We start from the raw sequence: 16,337 nt of genomic DNA, 5'->3' as shown, positions 1-16,337 counted from the left end.
TAAGGAAAAATTTCCCAAGAATGAAAGGTCAACACAAGTGAGTGTGCTTTGCAAAAGCTTTGGGTTACTTCCAGAGATAATGAGTTCCATGTCAATGGAAATTTTCAATCTGAAACTGGTTAATCAACTGTCTGATATGCTGTTCAGTATAAATTGAATTAAATAACATGTGAAGTCCCTTCTAATTCTAAGATCTGTTTATTTTATGAGACCACAATGACCATCCTATTATCTCCCTTCTGATGTAGAAAGCTGATATTCTATAGGTGTTTTATAATCCTTACCTTGTCTACAACCTTATCAACATTTTTTAAGGACAACACAAAGAGATCTTTTAAGTTGAAATATAAAGAATTAAAGAATTCATTCCTGTTCTTTTAAGACAGTATTATGGAGTAACACCCATGCCTTTACTAATCCCTCAAAGTTCTTCCCTCATTTCTTGATATGACTGTTTTATGCTCATTAGCATATATATACACCAAAATATACAGATACACTCCTCCAGCTTTTTGCTTCTCCAACTTCTCCACTTTTTTGCACTTGTCCAAATTTTTGCAGATTTGTCTGTATTTCACAAAGTCAAAGGCTAAACAAGCAGCGGCATGCTTGTCTGTGTACTTTGGAAACTGAGATTCTATCATCAACTATGTTGTCAATCATCACAAGCAGATAGTCATGAAAACAATATTTATATGATTAAAAGATTTCTATTTGAAACTGACCTTAAATATTATACAGACAAATTCAAATCTCTTCAATTTAAACATGGGGAAGAAAGATATGGTAATGAGCATTTATAAAGTTGACTACTATACACCTGATATTTTGTTAAACATTCTACAAATATCTCATTTTATCTTCACCGAAACTGCATGAGGCAGGTGCTTTTATGATCTCACTTTTACAGATGAGGAAACTGATGCAGATGGAAGTTAAAGGAATTGGCCAAAGTAACAAAATTAGTAAGTATCTGAGGCACATTTTCAGCTAAAATCTTCCAGACTACAGGTCTAGCACTTCGTTTAATGTACCACTAGCTGCCTCTAAAAGAAAACTGAGGTCCAAAGAAATTAATTGATTTATCTGAGGCTCTAAAGGTAATAAGAAGCACAACCAGGATGTATACCCAGCATAGTGGGGTGATTTGTTTTTACTCCCAAACCAATCTTGTATCAGGAGAGATAATGGCCAATTTGTGTTTTGTGATGCCACTCGGGTCATAGACTGAGGCAAAGTGATTTGTGACTTTAACTTTCCTTGCTAATAATCAGGAATGAACAAGGGAATCAGCTGTTCTAATACCTTGTGATGTTTTCTTGTTTGTCTACATAGGAGTTATGCTTTGTCTTTTTGGGTCTTTTTTTACTATCAACTATCCATTCTCAGGAAAGTTATTTAAAAAAACATATACCAGAAGATTATTACCTTACAGGAAATAAAATTGGAAGCAAAAGTAACTTGAAATTTTGCTCACACTTACCTTAAGAGGCATCTTAGCATGTTCATTTAATAATGGAACATCGAAAACTAATCTTCTTAATAAGTGTTGCATCATGGAAGGTCTCAACTGGCTGTTGGAACAATAATAATTTTACCAGTTACGTAAAATATACTTTCACTTAAAAATCATTATAATTTATGACATAAGCAAGAACTCTTATCTAGAACATTTAGCTTCAAGTATAAAATCTGTACCAAATTAGGTGGAATTACTTGGTAAGAGAATTAATTATCAGTAATTTTTGTCACAAAATAACATGATGGGAACAAATAAAAATGAAAATAGAAACCTAAAGTTAATTTTAAAAATCAGTATTTTTCAAATAGTTTTATAGTAGTAATACTACACAAAACATATATTAAAATTTATATTATAATCATACCAAGAAAGTTATATAATCAATATACATATAACTTCATCTTTTAATCATCACCCATGTATAGAAGCTACACAAAGTTCCCTTTGCTTTCTCTCCCCCTCTCAGAAAGCAAGATGAAAGTCTCAATCAAATTTAAAAATAGTCTTCAGAAATAACAGATGGAAAAATATTACTATATACTGTTACACACACAAAAAATCCCTTAACCTTCCCCCTGAAAAATGTACTAATAAACATCAATGTAAAAAGGAGTCAAAGAGAGAAAGAGGGAACTATTAATTAGGAGGAGAAAAATGGAAAAAAATTAACATAATACAAATGTCCAAAGCATTTTAATAAGTTCAGAGAAAAAGCATTTCTATTTCTGTAATTTGTCTTTAGAAGTAGGCTGTTTTAATAGCACTTTACCACCAGAGCAGAAATAAATTTAATATTTTATAATATCATTAAAGAACAAATTAACTGAAGACTGATAGCAACTTTTTCTTGGAAAAATTAAAATTCAATATAGAATTTTCTTTGACTTACCCACAAATAGAAAGAAGACAGACTTCTATGGAATCCCGCTGAGCTTTTGTAAGAGAACAGCCCTTGGATAGCCTATACACTGTATGAAGCAGTGAGTCTATGAGTGAAGCATGGTGTTCAGTGCCAGCAAAAAGAGGAGCACACCTTGTCAACAAAGGCAAGACTGCAGTGCAAAGATACCGATTGAGAGCCAAGGCCATGTCTGTGGCACTGAGAGCAGCCTATGAAATTAAATGAATGCAATGAGTTGCATGTGTATGAAACAGAACATTAAGAAAAGAAAATATAAACTATTGCTGATATTTATTCTCTTACCCCAAAAAAAGAATAAATATAGATATACTTCCATGTGAAATATATAGTTGTACAGTTCTTTGATTTAAGAAAACTGAGATGAAATCAGCTTTCAATTAATCATGAATACATTATCCAGAGGTTCTTGCATTTTCTTCCCTCTTCCATGAACTCTCTCAAATTTTGAATCACTAATAGTGTGACCAAATAAAAGTGGAATACAAATGGATACCAAAATGAATGTGTATGTCTAATTGTGTTTCACAAACATAAATTTTTCTGGATTGTCTTTTGTTTTATGTTTTGTTTTATGCTAATAAGATTTGTAAAGAGAAGAAATCAAAAATTTATTTCTTTACTAGACATTACTTATTTTATTTTCAAAAATATACCTGTATATATAAGTACCCGATTTGATTGAACATTTGTTAAGAACATACTATGTACATAGCATTGTACTAAACAATGAGAATACAAAAACACAGTTTTTGCAAAAGACAAAAGCACATTTATATCTTTAATTGTGTGATTTCATTTTTATTCTATTAACATTATGATCCTTGTAAAAAGATTTATGTCCACTTTAAATTGACTTTTCTTCCAGACAAAAAGAGTTCTTTTACTTGAAAATATTGGCTTAACTATTGATGCTCTAGAATTTTAGCACAGTCCTTACCATACAATTAAATAATCCTATGAAAGTCATTCAAAAGCTATTACTTTGTCATTAAATTTTGCATTTCAAAATGTTCATTTAAATAGTATAAATTCTTAACAATTTTAAATGTTTGAAAATAGGAAAAGTTATTTGTTTTTAAGGGACAAATTGATTTTTTTGGAGAGAGGGAGAATCTCAGTTTTCTTGTTTTCCCTAATTGAGCTAGAGTCATCTTTCATCCACCAAACAATGTTAGAAAAGCCATCAAACTGAAGTAGTCAGATTTTTAAATTGTTACCGTGTCTAAAGAAGCAGCAGCTCGGAGGTCTGGCAGAAAGCCAACCTCAAGAAGATGAAGTAGAAAATCTTGAACCTCAATTCCATAAACCCTGTCAAGGAACAAAACCATGGCTGCCTTGTGATCTGGGCAAAACCCTGCTGACATGTCAGGTTCTACCACATTTCCATCTGAAAAAAAAAAAAAAAAAAATATATATATATATATATATATATATATATATATATATATATATATATATATATATATAAATATATAAAATCAGTGGCTACCTAGAGATGAGATATTATAGGACTTCTAAAGGACTTCCTTTGTTTCTTCTTTTATCAAAGTTTAAAAATGAATAAAATGATTGTTTAATTTTTCCAGCCACTGACTTGGAAAAAATATTTTTGGTTTGCCTTCAGATATTATTAACACTAAAAGAAATCAAACCTTTAGGAGAAAAATAATTTTTTGAGTGTTAGAATATAGAATGATTTTTTTAAAACTCTGATAAAATTATTCTCATAACTGACTAGTTTATTATTTAATTTTATAAAGTACATATTGGCTTTTGAAGAAAGTTTGGCCAAAAAAAAAATTCTATTTAATTCTGAAGATGCTAGAAAATAAAGTCAAAGTCATCTTTGTAAAAGGAGAAAAAATTATAGGACTCACCAGTACACAAATGGTAAAAATAAATTCTTTTCAATAGATAATCCTCTTATAATTTATAAATAATTTTAGTGTGTATATGTGTGTACATACATGTATGTATGTATGAGGGAGAACATATGGATATATGTAAAACTTGTTCCAGAGATGAAGGAAATGTAAGTTGGAGCTAGAAATATTTTTTCTATATCAATAACTATATGATGATGGTTATCTTCCAGAACAAGTTTCAATTTGCAGAAAAAAAGAAGGCAAGATTACTGAGAATAGAAAAATAGAATACACAACTTTCTTAAAATTTATTTCAAAAATGTTAGTAGTGTTAGTAGTGTAGATAAGTGTGTATTTCTATTTCTTTATACATTTATCTATCTATCTGTCTATATCAGTTCTAGAGATCTAGGAAAAGTAAATTTAGTTAGAAGAGGAAAGAGTAGATATAAACTAATGTAGATGCAATAAATAGTACTTCTGGGTACTATCAAGAAAGTTAGCAGTTTAAATACCCCCCTTGAGGGCTTTAATATCTAATAGTTACTAATATATTTATTATAATACCAGCCTTTAGTAAGGTCATTTTGGATCTCATTAAGGGAAAATAAAGATATGATACAAAGAGGAACAGGGAAAAAGAAAGTGAAAGAAAAGAGAGAGAGAGAAAGAGAGAGAGAGGGAGAGAAACTGAGACTTTTCTCAAATATTTGAATAAAGATTACAATAGAGAGGAAAAGGAATAAGAAAACTAAAAAGAACATTTACACATGTGAATAATGGAACTTAGCATATACTTAGAACATTTCTGACATTTGACCATATGGAGAAGGCTGTCAGCTTCTGAGAGAATTATGATATATATAATATAAAATAGCTGTAATATCTAAGGGTACCCTAAAAGTTAATGAATAAGTTAAATCATTACTTTCATTATCCATGAGAAATGTCCTGAAGTATTAGGACTAAAATCAATAAAAAATAAATGAATATGATATTTAATAAGAAAATATCAAGAAAAAGAGATGATAAAAAATAAAGTACAGGTATTCATTAATTTCCATAAAGTATATTTGGAGAAAATGAAAATAAAAGCAATCAGAAAGAGCCTAAAAAAAGTGAAATAAAAATACAACTATGGATTATATATCTATCTATCTATATTGATTTCAGAGATCTAGGAAAAGTAAAAAGAACAATATGGAAATAAATTTCTATTGATTATACAGTTTTTCATTTCATTTTTATGTAAATATTATATTTGAATACAACTAAATTACAGGTGTACCTTTCTATCTCCTCTGTAGGCATAGGTGTGGGTACATGTGTACCCATGTGTGTACATGCAAAATTCTTCATAAAGCAACAAAATCATTATCGAGGTATTATTTAGTCTCAATTTTACACAAAACTAAATAAATGTAAATGAATAAAAACATATGCAAAATTTTATTTCCATGATATTCTCCACATTGTAATTGATGGAACAGGAATAGTCCTGTAATTTTATCAATATGAGGGAATTTTCAGTATGGAAATTCCTTTCACCAGTGTAGAATAGTAACATGTCTATAATATACATTCTTAGCATTTCCTAAGGTACTGAAATAAGTGACTCACCTAAGTCACATAATTATTATGTCAGGGGCAGGACTTTTATAGATTCTTCATGATTCCAAAACTAGACTGCTATTCATCTTACTCTGCTGTCTTTCTCTGTGTTTCCTTTCTCTCTGTGTCCTTTTCTATTACTGTCCCTCTGTCTCTCCTTCCACCTTCCCCCCATCTTATTTCTCAATAAGTTCTCAAAGACTAAGACAATAGAACCCAAACTGCAAGTTTCTGGTCAGTCAGTGAATAAGCAATTATTAAGCATATACCACATGTACAGCATTATGCTCTAAAGGAACCCAAAAATTATAATGGCAGAGATAGTTATTTATATAATATATCTATATTATCTTGTGTATATTTAAGTAGAAATGTCAATTTTGGAAGAAAGGCACTAGTAGCTGGGGAAAATATGGAAAAGCTCCTGCAGAAACTAGAATTTAGGATTTGAATGTAGCTAGGAGTTAGCCCTCAGAATGGAAGAGCATTCCAGGCAAGGGATAAGACTAGTACAAATGGAATGTATAAGACATAGCAAAAAGCTCAGTATAGTGGATCATAAAATATATGCAGATGAGTAAAATGTATGAAGACTAGAAAGGTAAGAAGAATCCAGTTTATAAAGAAGTTTAAAAGTCAAAAAGATTATCTTAAATTTGGTCCTGAAGGCAATAGGAAACTGCAGATGTTTATGGAGTAGATGAAATGATAAAGAAGTGACAAAGAAAGTGACAACTGAATAGTGAGAGACTTGGGGGAAAAAAGAGCTGAACTCGCAGGTTATTGCAAAGGTTTAAGTAAGGAATTGAATTAATTCAGAGCTGATTGGTTGGTCAGACTTAAAAGTTGCTAATATTTCAGTATCTATGAGACTGTAGGCCTCTATTACAATACCTCAGTTATCTATACTTGCCCTAATCTGTTTAACAATTTTATCACTTATGAACAAACAATTCTCAGACAAAGAAATTGATACTATTTCTAGCCATATGAAAAGATGCTCCAAATCATTATTAATCAGAGAAATGCAAATTAAGACAACACTGAGATATCACTATACACCTGTCAGATTGGCTAAGGTGACAGGAAAAGATAATGCAGAATGTTGGAGGGGATGGGGGAAAACTGGGACACTGATACATTGTTGGTAGAATTGTGAGTCCATCCAGCCATTCTGGAAAGCAATTTGGAACTATGCTCAAAAAGTTATCAAACTGTGCACTTTAACCCAGCAGTGTTACTACTGGGCTTATAGCCCAAAGAGATTTTAAAGAAGAGAAAGGGACCTGTATGTGCAAGAATGTTTGTGGCAGTCCTTTTTATAGTGACCAGAAATTGGAAACTGAGTAGATGCCCATCAATTGGAGAATGGCTGAATAAATTGTGGTATATAAATATTATGGAATATTATTGTTCTATAAGAATGATCAGCAGGATGATGCAGCATTGACAACTGCAAGACGTTTCTGAAATTCTTCATAAATGACAGAATTTAATTTTTAAACACCAAATTGTATAATTTCCTAGAAACAATTTTACCTTACCTTATGAAACACACTTCCCTCATTGAAAAGGATCAATAAATCACAAATTCATAGACTGATCAGCAATTAACTTCAGAGGATCTAACTAAATCCACACATGAACACCAATCTTTTTACTACATAATCTACAACCAGCTTTTACTTGAAAAATCTCACTTTTTTGAGTGAAACATGGGGTAACTAACACATCTTACTTTTGGACAATTTTATTTGTCAGAAAGTTTTTCCTCATATTAACGCTAAATTTTTCTCTTTGTAACATCTATGCAATCTTCTGGAAGGAAAGATCATTGTATTTCCCCTTAATCTTACAGTGTATTTTACATACTGAAAGTTCTTAATAAATGTTGTTAAAGTAAAGTATCAGGGTGTTAAAAGTTATGTTGACAGATTTACCAATTGTTCTTAACCCTGCTTATCAGTGTTGAGAGAAGCTCTGATGAAGAAGATACTAAGTCTGAAGTTGTGTTTTTTTTTTTTTTCCCTATCACCATTTCTTAGTCAAATATTCCTATCTACAAATTACTATCTTGGGGAGGAACTGAGATACAAGGGCTCCTCCTTTTTTTGCTAAGGTGGACCTATCTGTATTATTTTAAAGTTATCTAAAGGCTGTTCCTACCTGGAAGGCACTACTGATTTTCAGTGATCAGTTCATTAAGGTGTAGCTACTTTGACTTTTCATAAAACCCTTTTAATTCTTTTTGTACTGAGTTTTGCCTGTTAATCAGGGTGAAAGCCCAAATGAAGAATTTTCCTTCATGAGATAATCAAATAATAGGACAATAAAAAAAAACAATTTGGTAATAAAACAATAATAACTCATAAGTTGTCAAAGAAGACAAATTGGAAGATTGTAGTCAAGCAGAAAAGAGAAAATTAAAAGATAGTAAAGGTCAAGGATATATATAGACTGGGCAGATGAAAACATTTTGCAGATCAATACCTCCAATTTATAATCTTAGAGAGTTTTCTAAAATAATAATAGATTAAAAAAACATATAATTCCTGAAATGTGAAAAATTACATGTGATTAGAATAGAAAGATTAAAACTGCAACATAATAAGGAAAGAATTTTATAAATAATACAGTTCAAAATAATTGTAAAGAAACCTCTTCTTTATGCTTCACCAGGGAAAAAGTTCTATCAAGCATTTTATTATTCAATATATTATTGTATTCCAAAGAACAATATTACCTTTAGCTATTGTTGGCATCTGAAAAGCAATGCTGATGACTCCCACCAAATCTCCAAGTGGAATTAAGGATCTTAGAATAGACCTTATCCTAATAGCCTCTCCTTTGCCAGCATGGATCAACTACAAAGGGAGGAAAAAAAGACAGGACATTTTCTTCCACAGTCAAGTTACAACTCTACTCAGAAAACCCAGAAAGTGAATTAAATTCTCTTTTGATAAATAAGAGACATCCACCCCAGAGGTCAGACCTGAATCAGAACTAATTGTGTTATGTTTAAGAAAACTCTTCCCAAGAACATTTTTGATTGTCTACAAGACATGTATTATAGAGATAAGGCAGTCAGGCTAGAACCCAGAGTTAACTATTTCCAGGTCATAAATTTGATTCTTATACAGGCCAATTAAAAAGGACATTGAGTAAAACTATGAATTGTAAAAAGAACTACAAAACTATGTCCTCTTAATAATGGAGTAGTAAAATATATTTCCACATGAAGAATAGCATACTATATACTATTACATATCCCAATACTTAAAGTTTCCTTAAAAAACAGGCTAAAGTAACTTGATCTTAAATCAATGTAACAAATTACAAAGTAAATAAAATGGCCATTAGGAAAGAAAAGTAGAATCAATCAATTGGCTTTTGTACCTTAAGGACAGGAAAGTTAAGGACATCTGAAAATCCATGTCTCATTTAACAATTATACTACTTTGCATGTACTTTGCATGTAAATTTTAGTGGGTTTTAGAGTTCCACGGTTTTTGAACATAGGGAAGGAAAAGTAAAGTTGAATCAAAACAATATTATCAATGTGTCACTGGCTAAGTAAATCCTAATTAGGAATCACAATATAATTTCTGGCCATAGTGATCTTTTTCAAAAGCAGAAGTATACGTTTTTACAAGTTTTAATCATATTTGGCTTTCTCTAACCTGTTCATATCAGTATCAAAGAAGAGTGTGCAATGGGCAAAGCACTAGACACAGAATCGGAAATTTTGAATTAATCAATTAATCTCTCAACATACTCCTTCAAATGGAGATAATAATGGCACTTAACTCAAAGGACTATTGTGTAAATCAAAAAAGATAATGTACATGAAACATTTGCAAATCTTAAGGTGATACACACATTTCATGAGAAAGTGAGGTAGTATAATACACAGCATGCCAAACTTGGAATTCTGAATCAGACTTTCTTCTTCTGTAAAATGAGTATACTAATTGTTATCTACTACCTCACAGGACTATTGTAAATATGAACTAGGATAATATATATAAAGTACTTTGACAACCTTAAAGTGCTATATAAATGTTAGCATGTGTAAAAGTATAGGTTACAATTATTATCAGTTTATGTAGAGATAATAGTGATGGTGTTGTCAGTGGTCCTAGGATTTCAATATTGTAGGGACCTTTCAGGTAAAGAAACTCTCTCTACCAATGGAGATAAGTACCTTCTTTGCAATTTATACTCACAGAGAATTAGAAGTTAGAAACTGGAGCACTAAAGTTAAATGATCTGTATGAGGCCACACAGCAAGTCCAGGCTGGAAGTGGAACTTACTCCCAAGAATTACTGGCTTTCAGGTTGGCTCTCTATCCATTACTGCATGCTGCCAATGAGCAGATATGACTATATAGAATACCTTTGGTTTTCTCAACATGGGGTACTTCCTGATATGGGAATTCCCTCTAAAGTCTGACTTAGTAGACAGACTCAGACAAATTGCCCGGGGCAAAGAAATTAAATGACTTGCCCAGGATCACAGTTAAAAATGGACAGTATCTAAATCCAGTCCTTTCCCATTACAAACACTATACTACATTTTTTTGACTTGTATTTGTTTACATCAGGGAATAAGAGATATAATTTTAAAAGTACAAAAATGCATGTGTGTGTATATATCACATTATATATATATATATATATATATATTTGAACTCACGTCCTCCTGATTTCAGGGCTGGTGCTCTATCTATTGTGCCACCTAGCTGCCCCTATGAGATATATTTTTAAAGTTCTTTGCAAAACTTAAGCCTCCATATAAAAGTTAGTTATTATAATCGATATAATTATTATCTTTGCAATACTGAAGTACTACTAAAGAATAAAATTTACTCAAGTTCATCACAATCTTTAGCAAAGTTAACTAGATTCCAGATTTTGTTTTTAAACATTTCTCCCTCTTTTAGCAATTTTCCACCGCTGAAGTAAAAGACTGCTTTTAGTGAGACTGAATATGTATTTATGAAAAACAGAGAAAAGAAGGAAGAGGTAAAGGAAGCAACCTACATATAATTCAAAGGTGGCATCTACTTTTGTGAAATTTTGGTTTTAAATTTCAGGTTAAATGCTTAGGCATCTTTATTCTAGAAGAACAACCAGGAAAGTAAGGAAACTATGATAGATAGAAGGCATTGTTCACATTTTCCTATCATAATTCAGATGCATTTGGGTTCCACAGTCCCAAGTCCAAAGGAAGTAAAAGGAAGTCTGCCTTAAGGAGAATGGGAAAGATAGGAGTATAGTGGTAAAAGGCATCAGAGAATGGTAGTAGAAGAATGAGTTTTAAATTCCTTCTCCTAGCCAGCAGAAAACATCTGTCCAAGAATTTAATCTAATCCTTTAATTGCTTTCAGAAGGACAAAACATTCTTCTTATGAAGCCTCCATTTGACAAGAACACTTGCTGTCTTAATGTAGGAGGAGAAATGGAGGAATTATACAACAAAACAATTTTTCTTTTTTTTCTTTGCAAAACAGGTATGGCAAAATATGTTATTATAGTATTAATAAGCTGCATTTAGACTCCATTACTAATTTTTACAGTTCTTAAGAACAACCAGTCATGACCAGATAAAATCACATTTTGTTAGGTCAATAATTTACCAGTAATTATTAAAAGGATGAGATGAGCATTATTTTGCTACTTTTATGGTCTGATTAGATTTTTCTCTCTCTGCCCAACTCATCAAAATTCCATCGAAATAAGACACAATAAAAGTGTGAACCTAATTTAATAATCACCATTAAGAAAGCATAATTCACATTTATATTCATTGGTATACAAGTGAATGTTTAAAAATTATCCTCTGAAAGGCAAAAGGTGTATGATTGATATACTTCTGAGCTTAAATTGAATTATTAACATTTCCCACATTACTCTATTAAGTCTAGGCAATCAATAAATCAATATATTAAATTCTGAATATTAGCATCTGCTGATTTTTCCAATGTAAAGAAAAGATTACATTGAAAATTTAACAGTCAGTTCTCTATGGCACTATAAAGAGCTCCAGTAATTCCAATGACTGTACTATCCATCACTGATTTAACATTATTTAACATTGTTTCATGGAAATTTAAGTGAAAGAACAAACTTACATGCATTTCAGGAGCACAGCGTCCCAGCAGGTCAATCAAAGCTGCATAAAAGGTCATTATGGCATTTCCCATATGGATAGTATCATCTTCTTCTGTTGTCAAGTCACTTTTATTAATTTTTCAAAGAAAACAGAAAACAGAAGATAAATGAGTACTTTTTGAGACAATTGTTCCCAGAGGAATGTGATTACTGAGTTATAATGAACAACTATTTCACTTACCAAGGATCAAACTTCAATCTCTTTCTATGAGACCTGTAATCAGCCATTGCCTCTGGAAGGGGAGTAGTAAATGGATCTCTCTAATATTCCACTCACCATTTTTGTGATTTACCAGAATCTAACTCCCTTTTTTGGGAATTCTCATTAGAACAGAGGTTCCTTGAAGACAGGGACTATCTTAACTTTTGTATTTATATTTCTAGCACTTATCATAATGCTTGGCATATAGTTATTATTTAATAAATTATTTACATTAATTCATAATTCATACCATTTTACATTTAGTTGACAAATTAAAATAATGAAAATAAATCACTTTTAATTTGATAGATATTAACTGCTATGTTCACCCATGAAAATATATTTAAGAAAAACCTTTTTAGACATACAGGGTTTTGCTGGATCCATTAGTAGGTGATGGACCATCTCTAGAAGGATCCTCTGCTATTTTTATAGCTTCTTCCATGGCTGAAAGAAGACCATTGCCACCTTCCCCTCTTAAGGCTGGACCAAAACACTCAGGCCTCCGGATTAACAATCTGACCACAACATTTGCATTTTCTTCCACACTCTCCCCTAGAAACACATGTGGGGGGAAAAATTGAATGTAAATATTTATTCATTTGCAAGATAATTTATGTATTTTTGACCAAAGTTTCAAAGTTTGAAAAGGGAGAAAGAGACTTCCAACAACAATGACTTAAAAGTTTTAGTTGCTTGTAAATTTAATACAAGTGGACAATGTGATGTGACAGGTAAAAAGAACATCTGGGGCTTTGTTATGAGACAAAAAATTAGGAAAATGTAGAATAGTTTTACCTGTCAAATCAATCGATAAATAAGGGAAGAATTTAGGACCGATTAAGATATAGAGAATATTACAAATGAGTGATTAAATAAAACTAAACATTTTTAGACAAACAAAACCAAAAAAACTAAAAGGAAAGCAGAAAAATGGAGGAAGGATTTAAGTATTTATAGCAAGCCTTGATAAAGGCCCCATTTCTCAAATATATAGAGAACATTGAGTCAAATTTAGAAGAATACAAGTCATTCCCCAGTTGATAAATAGTCAAAAGATATGAACAGGCAGTTTTCAAATAAAGAAAAGTTATTATCACATAAAAACATGATCTAAGTCACTACTGAGTAGAGAAATACAAAACAACTCTGACCACCTCACAACTATCAGATTATATGACCAAAAAAAATAAATAAATAAAAAAGGAAAATGATAAACGTTGGAAGGGATGTGAGAAACTTGAGACAGTAATTCATTGTTGATTGAGTTGTGAACTAATCCACCCATTCTGGAGAGCCATTTGTAACTATGCCTAAAGGACTATAAAACTATGTATACCTTTGATCCAGAAATACCACTGCATTGCTGTCTATATCTAAAAGAAGTTTTTATTCATTCATTTATTTATTTGTTTGTTTTTTTCTTTTCTTTATTTATTTATTGCTAAGGCAGTTGGGGTTAAGTGACATTCCTAGGGTCACACAGCTAGGAAATGTTAAGTGTCTGAGGCCAAATTTGAATTCAGGACCTCCTAACTTCAGGGCTGGTACTCTATCCAATATGCCACCTAGCTGCCCCCAAGAAATTTTTTTAAAAGGGAAAATAGCCTATTTGTACAAAAATATTTATAACAATTCTTTTTGTGGTAGATAACAATTGGAAATTTAAGAATGTCTATCAATCGAGGCAAAGTCTGAACAAGTTGTGGTATATGACTTGATGGTTTTATTATTGTACTATAAGAAGTTATAAGCAGAATGATTTCAAAAAAATCTGGACTTACATGAAGTGATACAAAGTGAAATGAGGAAAACCAAAATATTGTAAACAGTAATGGCAATACTGTACAATGAAGAACTGTGAATGACTTAACTATTCTCAGCAATACAAAGGTGCAAGACAATCCTAAAGGACTCAGACTGAAAAAAGTTATCTATCTTCAGAGAAAGAACTGATATTCTTTAACTACATACTGAAACACTGTTTTTCTTTCTTTCCTTCCTTCCTTTCTCTTTCCTTCTTCTTTTCTTTCTATTTTGAGTGTCTTGAACAAAATGATTAACATGGAAATATTTTACATACTTGCACATATATAACAGACTACTCAAGGGAGAAAAGAGAGAAATATGGGAAGGATAGAATTGGAACTCAACACTTAAAAAAAACACATGGAATGTTAAATATTGTTTGCACATGTAATTGAGAGAAAATGATAATTTGAGATAGAGAGACAGAGAGACAGAGAGAGACAGAGACAAATTGAGAGAGATAGAAAGAGAGAGACAGAGAAAGAGAGAGACAGAGAGAGCTTGAAAGTAACAGTCCTTTATATTCTGCCCCAGCAGTCTGGTCATATTTGAAGTACTTTGCTCATTTCTGGGAACAAGGGTTTAAGAGGAATATTGATAAAATGGAGAATGTCCAGAAGGGGAAACCAGTATGGTAAAGAGCCTTGACTCTGTGTCATATGAAAGTAGATTGAAAGAACTGGACATGTTTATTTAACCTGGACAAGACAAGACTCAGAGTAAAGAAGATAACAGTCTTTGAGGATATGAAAAAATGTTGGAAAGGAATTAGTGTTGTTTCATTTGTTCCAATAGGGCAGAATTGCAAGTAATGGAAGTTACAAAGAAATAATATTTATTTATCTTTACTAAGAATTTGGGTAAGTTTTGTTTAATGAAGTATGCCAAATTGCAAACAGACCTGAAAAAAATATCAATTCAAAAATGTAAAATAAAAACAATGAACCATGGTCATTTTTTTAAAGTATGTAATTGAAAACACAAGCAACGCTACTCTTCACCTGATAATATTAGTATCATTTTTTTACATCAATTTAAACAGTAGGAAAAAAAAGGCAATAAAAAAGTACAAAACATTTTTAACAATATGAATTTTTGATGATATTAAAATTTTAAAATTAAAAAGTAATTAAAAGATTCATTTGTGAGGAGAACTTGGGCATCCTGATTGAAGTGATTAAAAAGTATAATAATTCGTCATACTTTGGAAATTGATTTAAACTTTAGAAAATAATGAGCATGATATAAGTACTTTAAGAGATAAATTGTCATTTTTCAGTCATGTCTTACTCTTTATGACTCCATTTAAAGTTTGCTAGGCAAATATACTAGAATGGCTTGCTAATTCCTTTTCCAAATCATTTTACAAATAAGGAAACTGAGGTAAATGGGATTTAATGGCTTACCCAAGGCCATTCAAGTAGTAAGTATCTAAGGCTGGACTTGAACTCAGGATGGTGTCTTCCTGACTTCAAATTTGACACTCTATCCACTGTGTTACCCAGTTACCTAAGACATATATACTAGTATGCAAAACAACTAAATATCTATTATATAAAATTATTTTCATATTATGAAATTTCTAGGATTATATTAATGCTTTCAATAACAATTTGAAAGTAAATTCAATAGTGTCCTTTCCACTTCCAACTCAAATTTTAGATGCATACCATTACAGAAGACAGCAAATCTTAGAAAGTCCAAATATCTCTCTCCTTCAACTGGATTCCACCCAATGTCTGGATAACCCTTGGTAACCAGCATCTGGCAGCTCTGTAATCCACAACCAGCCAGATATCGAACTACCTGAAAATAATGCAATATACAAAAAGTGTCAGTCAGCAGAGTCTCGATAAAAAGTCATGGAAAGCCTTTGGTTAAAGCATGATCCTTGTTATGAATCAAATTATAGAACAGAATTAGGAAAGATAAGAATAATCTTAATTATATGACAAAGAATCTAAGATATCCAAACATATTAACATGGTGAAAGACTGGGGTTGTGACTGTCAATTTTGATCAATTTTCACTTTAAATTCATGTCTTACAAAAGGACTTACTATCTAACAGTATTTGGCCAAAAGCAATAAAATACAGTTAATTTTCCATAGCAAGTACCTCAGAAAAAGTCGATAGAATCTATGACTTTTTATGGAATAAGATAACAAAACTGAGCTTTTCAAATTTTCGCATTAATTTTTTTCATACTGCTCTGTTTCTGCAAAGAATATT

General features: G+C 31.3%; 1 protein-coding gene across 17 annotated transcripts in view; it reads right to left on the bottom strand.

Moving 5' to 3' along the window:
* The window catches only part of RYR2 (ryanodine receptor 2), a 712,857-nt gene that overhangs the window by 227,876 nt on the left and 468,644 nt on the right, over positions 1 to 16,337 (bottom strand). For all 17 annotated transcript variants that reach the window (XM_031968518.1, XM_031968517.1, XM_031968521.1 and 14 more), the window contains 7 exons: positions 15,776 to 15,911; positions 12,665 to 12,851; positions 12,055 to 12,160; positions 8,664 to 8,784; positions 3,662 to 3,831; positions 2,412 to 2,632; positions 1,484 to 1,574 (listed from right to left, as the gene is read on the bottom strand). In XM_031968518.1, coding sequence (XP_031824378.1) covers positions 1,484 to 1,574; positions 2,412 to 2,632; positions 3,662 to 3,831; positions 8,664 to 8,784; positions 12,055 to 12,160; positions 12,665 to 12,851; positions 15,776 to 15,911 — 1,032 coding nt within the window. The remainder of the gene's footprint in view (positions 1 to 1,483; positions 1,575 to 2,411; positions 2,633 to 3,661; positions 3,832 to 8,663; positions 8,785 to 12,054; positions 12,161 to 12,664; positions 12,852 to 15,775; positions 15,912 to 16,337) is intronic.

The sequence above is a fragment of the Sarcophilus harrisii genome, chromosome 4 (genome assembly GCF_902635505.1).
Source record: "Sarcophilus harrisii chromosome 4, mSarHar1.11, whole genome shotgun sequence".
Lineage (NCBI taxonomy): Eukaryota > Metazoa > Chordata > Mammalia > Dasyuromorphia > Dasyuridae > Sarcophilus > Sarcophilus harrisii.
Note: the sequence above shows the minus strand (reverse complement) of the source record. Positions and strands in the feature narration are given on the sequence as shown.